The 10,142-nt window shown below is 35.6% G+C and overlaps 1 protein-coding gene across 1 annotated transcript in view; it reads left to right on the forward strand.

The window, feature by feature from the left end:
* VRK1 (vaccinia related kinase 1) overlaps positions 1-9,823 on the forward strand; it is a 111,412-nt gene extending 101,589 nt beyond the window's left edge. Inside the window, exons 12-13 of the mRNA XM_023511520.1 lie at positions 2,738-2,828; positions 9,384-9,823. Of these exons, the coding sequence (XP_023367288.1) occupies positions 2,738-2,828; positions 9,384-9,415 (123 nt within the window). The 3' untranslated portion in view covers positions 9,416-9,823. The remainder of the gene's footprint in view (positions 1-2,737; positions 2,829-9,383) is intronic.
* The last annotated feature ends 319 nt before the right edge of the window (positions 9,824-10,142 follow it).

Below are 10,142 nucleotides of genomic sequence, written 5' to 3' on the forward strand. Positions count from 1 at the left end.
TTGAATATTCTCCATACTTGTTTCCAGAAAGGTTGTATTAGTTTGCAGTCCCACCAGCAGTGTAAAAGTGTTCCCTTCTCTCCTCACCCACGCCAACGTCTGCAGCTTTTGGACTTTGTGATGTGGGCCATTCTCACTGGGGTTAGGTGATATCTCAGGGTGGTTTTGATTCTCATTTCTCTGATGATAGGGATGAAGAGCTTTTTTTAATATGTTTGTTATCCATTCGTCTGTCTTCCTTAGGAAAGGTTCTATTCATCTCACTTACCATTGATGTAAGGGATTGTTGGCTCTTTTTGTGTTGCTTAATTTGAGTTCTCTGTAGATCCTAGTTATCAAGCTTTTGTCTGTTTGATAATATGCAAATATTTTTTTCCATTCTGATGGTTGTCTCTTTGCTTTGATTGTTGTCTTCTTAGCTGTACAGAAGCTATTCAGCTTAATTAAGTCCCATTTGTTTATTCTTATTGTTGTTGCACTTGCCTCTGTAGTCTTCTTCATAAAGTCTTTCCCCTGGCCAGTACTTGCAAGTGTTTTCTCCACACTTTCTTTGAGGATTTTTATTGTTTCTTGCCTCACTGTTATCCATCTTGAATCAATTTTAGTGGGTGGAGAAAGGTGCAGGTCCAGTTTCAGTCTTTTACATGTGGTTATCCAGTTCTCCCAACACCATTTATCGAATAGGGATTCTGTCCCTCAGTGTACATTCTTGTTTGGCTTATCAAAGATCAGGTAAGATCAGGCTGTAAGATATTAGTTTCATCTCATAGTTTTCTATTCGATTCCATATGTCTATATTTGTGTGCCAATACCATGCTGTTTTTATCACTATGGCCTTGTAGTACAGCCGAAAGTCTGGTAGGCTGATGCCCCTGGCTTTGTTTTTATTACTAAGAATTGCCTTAGCTATAGGGAGTTTTTTCTGGCTCTATACAAAATGAAGAATTATTTTTTCCAGTTCTTGAAAGTATGATGTTGGTATTTTAATGGTGATTGCACTGAATCTGTACTTTGTTTTGGGAAGTATAGACATTTTAATAATGTTGATTCTTCCCAGCCATGAGCATGGTATGTTCTTCTGCTATTTCTTTTTCTAGGGTTTTGTAAGAATAGAGGTTCTTCACCTCTTTCGTTATGTATATTCCTAGTATACCTAGGTATTTCCTTTTTTTTTTTTTTTTAAGCTACTGTGAAGGGAATTGTCTTTGATTAGCTTCTCATCTTGGCTGTTATTGGCATATACAGAAGCTACTGATTTGTGGATGTTGATTTTATATCCTGAGACATTACTGTATTTTTTTTATCACTTCCAGGAGTGAGTCTTTGGGGTTCTCTAAGTATAAGATCATATCATCAGCAAAGAAAGAGAGTTTGAGTTACTCTGCCCCCATTTGGATGCCCTTTATGACCTTCTCTTGCCTGATTGTATTGGCTATAACTTCCAGCACTATGTTGAATAGTAGTGGTGATAGAGGACAACCATGTCTAGTTCCAGTTCTAAGCAGAAAAGCTGTCAGTTTTACTCCATTCAGTGTCATATTGGCTGTAGGTTTCTCATAGATGGCTTTGATCAGTTTAAGGAATGTGCCACCTATGCCTATATTCTTCAGAGTTCTAATTAGAAAAGGATGTTGAATTTTATCAAATGCTTTCTCTGTATCTATTGAGAGAATTATATGGTCTTTGTTTTTGCTTCTGTTGATGTGGTGAATTATATTTATGGACTTGCATGTGTTAAACCAGCCTTGCATCTCTGGGATGAAATCCACTCAGTTGTGATGAGTGATGTTTTTAATGTGTAGCTACAATCTACTGGGTATTTTATAGAGAGTTTTTGCATTTATATTCATTAGTGAAATTGGTCTGAAGTTCTCCTTTTTAGTTGGGTCTTCTCCTGGTTTCGATTATCAGAGTGATGTTTGCTTCATGGAATGTGTTGGGGGAACATTCCTTCCTTCTCAGTTTCTGTAGTATGGGTATAAGCTATTCTTTGAGGGTTTGATAGAATTCTGGTGTGAAGTCATCTGGACCAGGGCATTTTTTTGTTGGAAGATTTTATATTGTTTCTTCCATCTCAGTGCTTGAAATTGGTTTGTTCAGGAGATCTGGGGGTTTTTTTTGCTTAAATCTAGGGAGAGGGTATGATTCCAAGTATTGATCCATTTCTTCCACGTTGTCAAATTTCTGGGCGTAGAGTTTCTTGTAGTATTCAGAGATAATTTCTTCTTTCTCTGGGCATCTGTTGTTATTTCCCCTTTATCATTTCTGATTGAGGTTACTAGAGATTTTGCTTTTCTGTTTTTAGTCTGGCTAAAGGCTTATCTATTTATTTTTTCAAAAAACCAACTTTTTGTTTTGTTAATTTTCTGAATGATTTTTTGTTTGTTTGTTTTCAGGTTATTTTGTTTTTTCTGCAAATACTTTGCTTTAAAAGGGAGTTTCTGTATGATCAGTCATGATAGCGAAAACATAGCTTTCAATGATGAAGTATCGAAGTTGGAGATGGAAAAATATACCTACCATCCAGATTGACTATGTTGTTGAAAGTTCTCTTACTCCCATTTTTTCTATTCCTTATCCCTTCCCATCCACTTTCCTAAACTTGTGAATATTCTTCCTGTATGTCAAAACATACCTATACCTAAGTATATTTATAGATACTATGTGGTAAGTTTGTATATTTACTTTTTTGACCATCAGACTACATCTCTGTCTTTCTCCTAAATTTTTATGTAAGAAGCGAAAGAAAGATATTGAAGAAAGCCCAGAATCTACTGTTGAAGATATGGAATGCTCAAATACACAGACAGAGGAGGGCACACAAACCCGTAAGTTGAACAGTTTTGCTTAGCTTGTTCCATTATAAACACAAATCTCATTTCCTCTCACTAGATAATGGGTTAACTATGTATGGGTCATAACATCTTGATTTTATGTATGTAAGATAATGTCATATAAGATCTTATGTTTGTATAGTGTCTATCACAGTTTTTTATATGTACATGTTATTTACTCTATACAGTAACCCTGAAGTAGGGACTAGGGAGCTAGCCTCATTTTGCAGATTTGGAGCCCAAGACACTGAGTGTTTGACAGAGCTGCCAGGCCTGTTGGTGCACGTCTGTAGTCCCAGCTGCTCAGGAGGCTGAGATGGGAGGTTTGATTGAGCCCAGGAGTTTAAATCCAGCTTGGGTACCATAGAGACCCCATCTCTAAAAGAAAAAGTAAACAAAATAAATGATAGACCCACTGTGAAAAGGTTAGAGGTAGAGACCAAGAACTCTTAGTCTCAGGCCAGTTTCTTTCCACTTCCCCATGCTGATCTCTTCTAATTTTGGTGTGATAGTGAATGTTAGGAGTCAGACGTGAGGCCATAGCAGCTGCCAAATTCCACCTGCCTAGCCCTTTTCATTGAACAAGTTAGGAGGCAAGGGATACTTATCACTTTTCAAAGCTCTTAAAGCAAAAAGCAAGGTATCAAGTAATTTCTTAGATGGCTTATAAACTGGCATTGACAGCACTTCAGAGTAGTTTCAGAAATGACATTAGCAAAGGCAACGTCTGCAAAGGGCAAAACTAGGTGGGACTTTGGTCTGGCATGATTAATAAACTGCCAGTCAGTGTGTTCCAGGTTTCCTAAGATACGATTTACTTGATTCAGTGCTACCCACAATACATTTCTTTCTTTCTTTTCTTTTCTTTTTTTCTTTTTTTTTTTTTTAGATTTCTCTCCTGTCTGCCTTTTGGTTTTTTTACTGTTTTGTTGGTCCTGAAATACTTCTTGGTTCCTAATGGAAAAGGCTTATTTTTGTTAAAAATTTTATTGAAGCCTAAGTACTCTATTGAATAAGGCCAATGATGTATTTTACCTTCCCTTTGACAGTGGCATTGATGCATGTTTGTGTAAAGCAAAGCATTCAACTTTGAAAGAGAATTGTCCTCACCTCTGATTTTATTAATATTTTCTCCATTGTCTGTTGTGGATAGAACATCCTTAGGTTTACTTACTTTTACCCAAAGAATGCTTAAGATATCTGAAGAGGGAATACATAACTTCACTCTGTGGGCTAAAGGTTTTAAAGTAGTCCCTCTCGTTTTTCCCTGCTGCCTTCCATTCGCTACTGTCTTTTCCCCCTTCCTCTCTTGTCTTGTTCATTTTGTTATTAGGAAGTGAGGAGTCCCAAGGAGCAATACATCGAAGCATGTCTCAGCCAGAGGCTAGCAGCAGCAGCTATGACAGTGAGTGGGAACAAAATGAAGGAGCATTTATAAAGATAGAGTAATATTCTTACTTAATAAAAATCCTTTAAATTAAAAACTGTCGATTTTAGTTTAGGAAAAGTCCTCCATCGTCCTAGTAAGGCTGATACCCATTAAGTCTAAGGAGAAGTCACAGCTGTGCATGGGGAAGACTCATGTCTCTCTATACTGCCTGGATGTCATTTGTTACCTGAACTTTGCCTAATGAGCACTAGAGGTATTTGTTTTGATAGATAAATGGTTGTAAATTCTAGTATAATTATGAAAATGCTTTTTTGTACCTAAAATTTTAATGTAAGATTCTCTATTGGTGTTTTTTTCCATGAGAAAATATATTAGTATTTTTGTTATTTTTTTAATGGCAAAAGAGAGTACATTCATTGATAATTTAAGAATAATTCAGATTTTTTTGCCATAACTTTTTAAGAAGATAAAGCATAATTGGATCCTCTCTTATTCATATATTAGACTCTGAAGTGCTTTACTTAAATGCTGTTTATTTTCCTATTGCAATTATTTTTTTCCCATAAAGTACAAGGCTAGTTAAGGTATTATACTATCAAAATATTCATAAATGAGAGAGAAATATTACCTAAGGTGGTAAAATATTATTGCTTCTAGTAAAAAAGAAAAAGCCAAGGGTTCATTTAAATGTATGTTTTTGTATTCATCAGTTGAAAGTAACTTGAAGGAGAAGGCACATTATTACATTTGAACTTTCTTTAATTTTTAAGAAATATATAATACAATTCAGCGAATTCTGTTTTTATGGCTTTAAGATTTTGTGTCATAAATGTGTTTCAAGAATGGTTACTTCTAACGGCAGCTTTAGAAATGTCAGTTTCTTCATTAACAGTTTTATTTCCAAACACAATTTATGATTTACAATATGGTAAGAGATTTTTCTCACTGTGTGATCTTTCAGAATGCTGTGCTTAGCAAAATGGGAGCAACTTTCCTTTAATATCTATTTGGACCATTTTAAAAACGTGTATAATTTTCTTGATACACCTAAACTCATTTTGAGTAGTTGGGGGTCTATTGTGTAAGAACACATTCTGAAAGCTTTCAAAATGTGTATTGTGTAGGTTTTCTCAAAGAAAAAGAGGGGGTGATGGGGTGGTTTTCGAGAAGAACAGAGGCCTCTAATCCTTTTATTTTTATGCAAGGCATAATTTTTACCAATTGAGAAAATTTGGTTATTTGCTTCAAGTAATTTTTTCCCCCTCACAAAATGAGAAGCCTTAAAAAACCATGCATAGTCTGGCTTTTCAAAACCATGCCAATATTTAAGAATTGTGCTAAAAATTAGTTAATATAGCCATGATATTTATGGCTAGTGTAATTTGTTTCTCCTGTTCAACAAAAAGAAGACTCACTCTTGCTGGTATTATTTTTGAATGTTTGAAGGACACTAAAATAACAATGGTAGAGCTGTATGTATTTTAATAATATTCTCATTAATATCCTAATTTGACGTTCTACTCTTAAATATCATTGCTATTTATTTCATAAAGAATTTTTGGGGAAAGCATGATTAATCAAGAAATGGGTATTTTTAAGGGTACCCTACAAATAAATTTCCCACTTGTTTGGGATCATAGGCGTATTCCAAACTTGTATGTCAAATTATACTCATTAGATTTATGATTAGACCTTTTACCATTACTAGTATAGTATGAAAATGGTTACAGTTTAAATTAAATAGACAAGAAGATAGCTTTTTGGTGCAACAATTGGAATTGATTATTAGGGAAGGTATTGATACATGCAGCAAAGTGTACATGGTGCTTAGGATTGATTATATAATAAATTCCAGATGTTGATAACATTTTTAGTTTCAGTAAGAAACTTTAGATTGAAGGGGGAATGCAGCAGTGATATTTAAGAATAAAATGTCAGATTAGGACTTTGTTCTCATTCTCAAATCATAATGCTGTTGGATATAGTTTTATCTTTAATGCAATAGTTTCAAAATTTACTGAAAGGGAGGTGTATTATAGTATTGATTATTGGCCTTGATTTTATGATATCCCATTTTATCAATCTCACTATCACATTTTCAGTTTTCTGTGCAGAATTAATTTCAAAATTATTCAAAGAAAAACCTAAAAATCTACCATGGAATTACACACACACACACACTTTTTTTTTTTTTTTTTTTTTTTTTGAGACAGAGCCTCAAGCTGTCCCCCTGGGCAGAGTGCCGTGGCATTACAGCTCACAGCAACCTCCAACTCCTGGGCTCCAGCGAGTCTCCTGCCTCTGCCTCCCAAGTAGCTGGGACCATAGGCGCCCGCCACAACGCCCGGCTATTTTTTTTTTTTTTTTGGTTGCAGCTGTCATTGTTTGGCGGGTCCGGGCTGGGGATTCGAACCCGCCACCTTAGGTGTACGTGGCTGGCGCCTTAGCCAGTTGAGCTATAGGCGCCGAGCCACACACACACATTTTTTAAGATATTCTCTCTCTGTCACTCCAGCTACAGTGCCATGGCCTTAGCCTACCTTACAGCAATCTCAACCTCATAGTCCTGGGCTCAAGTGATTCTCCTCCCTCAGCCTCTTGAGTAGCTGGGACTACAGATGCCTGCCACATTGCCCAACTAATTTTTCTATTTTATTTTATTAATTAATTAATTTATTATTTTTACTAGAGGCGGCGTCTTGCATTGATCAGGCTGGTCTCAAACTCCTGAGCTCAAGTGATCTTCCTGTGTCAGCTTCCCAGTACCGTGGGATAATTTTATTTTATTTATTTATTTATTTATGTATTTATTTTTTTACAGTTTAATGTATTTTAATAGCAAACTTACAGGAACAGCACAGACGACAGACAACATTAAAAACATGTACTTGCATGTAGGACAACTCAGTTAGAAAAGTATAGTGAATGGATGGAATCTACTGTATGATAAAAATGCTACAAACACCATTTAGTTGCCGTCAATAAGAAATTTACTTGTTTTAAAAAAATCCAAATGCTGGCATTGTCCAGAAAAATTTAACAGGTTTATTTATAATTGTTATAAAGTTGAACTGCTGAAACTTGTTCACTGAACATTTTGACTCGCAAATTTATTGCTGCACATCTCTGCATTTTATATTAAAAATTTACACACAAAATGAAAATGGAAGAACTGCCAATACCTGATTTTTGTCCTCTATTTTTCCAGTCGCAATCATATACTTAAGTATCTTTTGACCCCATGGTGGGGGGGGGAATCTAACGTTCAGAACTACCAATAACAGGAAGAAGAAAATTTTTTTTTTTTGGTAATGAAATGTTTTCCCATCATAGCAGACTCTTAAGCATGATCTCCACGTATGCAGCGGCTGGATGTCTTTTGGCATAATTGTTACATGTTTGGCATGGATAGCACACAGGTTGGTGTCTTCAAAAAGGCCAACCAGATAGGCCTCACTTGCCTCCTGCAAAGCACCAATAGCTGCACTCTGGAATCACAGATCTGTCTTAAAGTCCTGAGTAATTTCTCACACCAGATGCTGGAAAGGAAGTTTGCGAATCAGAAGTTCAGTGGACTTCTGATAATGTCTTATTTCACGGAGTGTCACAGTACCAGGCCTGTAGCGATGAGGTTTCTTCACCCTTCCAGTAGAGGGCGCACGCTTGCGAGCGGCTTTTGTAGCCAGTTGCTTCCTGGGTGCTTTACCACTGGTGGATTTGCGGCCAGTCTGCTTTGTACGAGCCACGGTATAAAGACCTCCTTACTGACCCCCCTTATTCGGCTGGAGCTCAGCAAGCTACAGGTGGCACTGGTGTTAGACCCATGGGATAATTTTAATAAAAGGCTATTTCACAAAAATTGAAGAAAACCCTGACATATTTAAATCAATCATAGTATATTATATAGGCTGTATATATATTGTGAGTGGCAGGAAAAAAGATATTCATGTAAGTCTAAACTTTGCTTTAATTGTGCTGTGTGGGAATTAAATAGAAACCTTCTAGTTAATAAACCTTTAATCAGAAAACCTTTAGATACTATTTATTATAGTATTATAATTATAGTATTATATTATTTAGTATACATTTGTGGTAGAAATTTTGTGCCAGATTCAAAGAATATTTTGTACTTTTCAGAAAAAAAGTGTTATCTCTTTATTGTTTAGTTCAGTCATTGATTATGGGTGTCACACAGTCCCACTCTTTGGTGCCCTGTCTCTCTCCTGGCAGTGTGATTTTGGTGTTCTGGGAAGGAAATGGCTGCATCTGGTTTCCCAGTTCTAGGCATCAGGCATATCCTTCTGACTCTGCTATGCTCAGAGTAGGAGGTGGCTTGGGGGAGGTAGCTTAGGGGAAAAGTCCCCTTGGCAAGGCAGAATTCTCGTTCTTTCAATAGAGAACCACTGATTTATTCCAATCCAAGAAGAGTTGGGTAAGAACTGTAGTAAGAGGGGCGGCACCTGTGGCTCAAGGAATAGGGGAGCTGGTCCCATATACCGGAGGTGGCATGTTCAAATCCAGTCCCAGCCAAAAAAAAAAAAGAAAGAAAGAAAGAAGAACTGAAGAACTGTGAACTGTAGTAAGAGACCTAGACCAGATTCAGATGTGATACTTTTCTAGGAGGCTGCTCAGTTGGGGTCTGTATTATTCCAAGTGGAAAAGACTTTCCATGTTAGAATAGCCTTGTGCTCTCCTGCCTAAAGAGTATAGGTACTAGGCTTTATAAAGCAACTCACTTAGAATAAAATTCCCTGCTTTTCCTAATACGTATAACCTTGTTGCTTCCCCCCAAGGAGGAAGTGCTTATTTTATTATTATTGACTTTTGGTGTTAGTGTTTTAAATTTTACAATACAAATTTTGGGGAGAAATATTTTGTTATCAGTATTTTATATGGCTATAGACTAGAAGATATTTTAGTGTATTTTTTGACATACTAAAAATTGATAATTTTCAAAGATTTTCAGGGTTTAACAGTTGTATCTTTGTATGCAAATTTCATCTCTGCTAACCATCAGAGTCACTAAGATTTTTAAATATTAACTATATATAGGAATATTTCTATTCTATTTATATATTACTGATTAATGATTTGAATCTCTTTGATTATAAATTACTGACTAATGATTTAAATTTCTTTCTTTCTTTTTTTTTTTAAAGGTTCAAGAACCAGGAAGAGAGTCCAAAAGTAATTCACATGCTGTGAATTTGAAGTTTTCTCTTCTTTCTTTTCTTCCTTTTCACCTGATTTTTTTTTCTCCTTTGCTATTTGAAATGTTTTATTTTCGTGAGAGTCTTGTAGGATGGGAATAACAAATACCATTGTCTTCAGAAAACATAAGTTTTTTTTTATTAAAATACTTTGTACAATTTATTAAAGGCTAATTTATGAAATTCCATAATCTTCAGGTTATACTCTTTAAGCTATTCCAAGATACCTGTGTTTAAGATTTTGAAAGACATCTAAGAAAAATTACTATGACATACACTTTTCTAATTGTTGTACATTTCCCAGAATGGATAAAAATGTTTGAGAAAATTCTCACTTTTAAGGAAATCCAAACTTAAAATAAAAATATCTTTTGTTTGAAAAAAATACACAATTTGTTATGGTTATAAGGTTTGGTTTGTATCTATTTTGTCCCATTCCATAAACATTTATTCCATAAGCATAGCACCTGCTATATGAGGCAAGGGGAACAAAGAACAGAAATGCATGTGAAATAAAAAATGGAGTAAGAATGTCTGTGGGAGAAAAAATATACATATTTGAAAGTTAGAGTACGTAAGAATTACGTAAGTCTGACAAGAAAACAGGTGATAAACCATCAAGTGGTGGCAAAGGTTCTGTAGACTGGCTTCCTTTAAGTCCTGTGAACTAGGTGTATACAGATGTAGCCTGCTGTTCATTAACAGGAG

Source organism: Otolemur garnettii, unplaced genomic scaffold, assembly GCF_000181295.1.
Source record: "Otolemur garnettii isolate 467f Iridium unplaced genomic scaffold, OtoGar3 scaffold00020, whole genome shotgun sequence".
Taxonomy (NCBI): domain Eukaryota; kingdom Metazoa; phylum Chordata; class Mammalia; order Primates; family Galagidae; genus Otolemur; species Otolemur garnettii.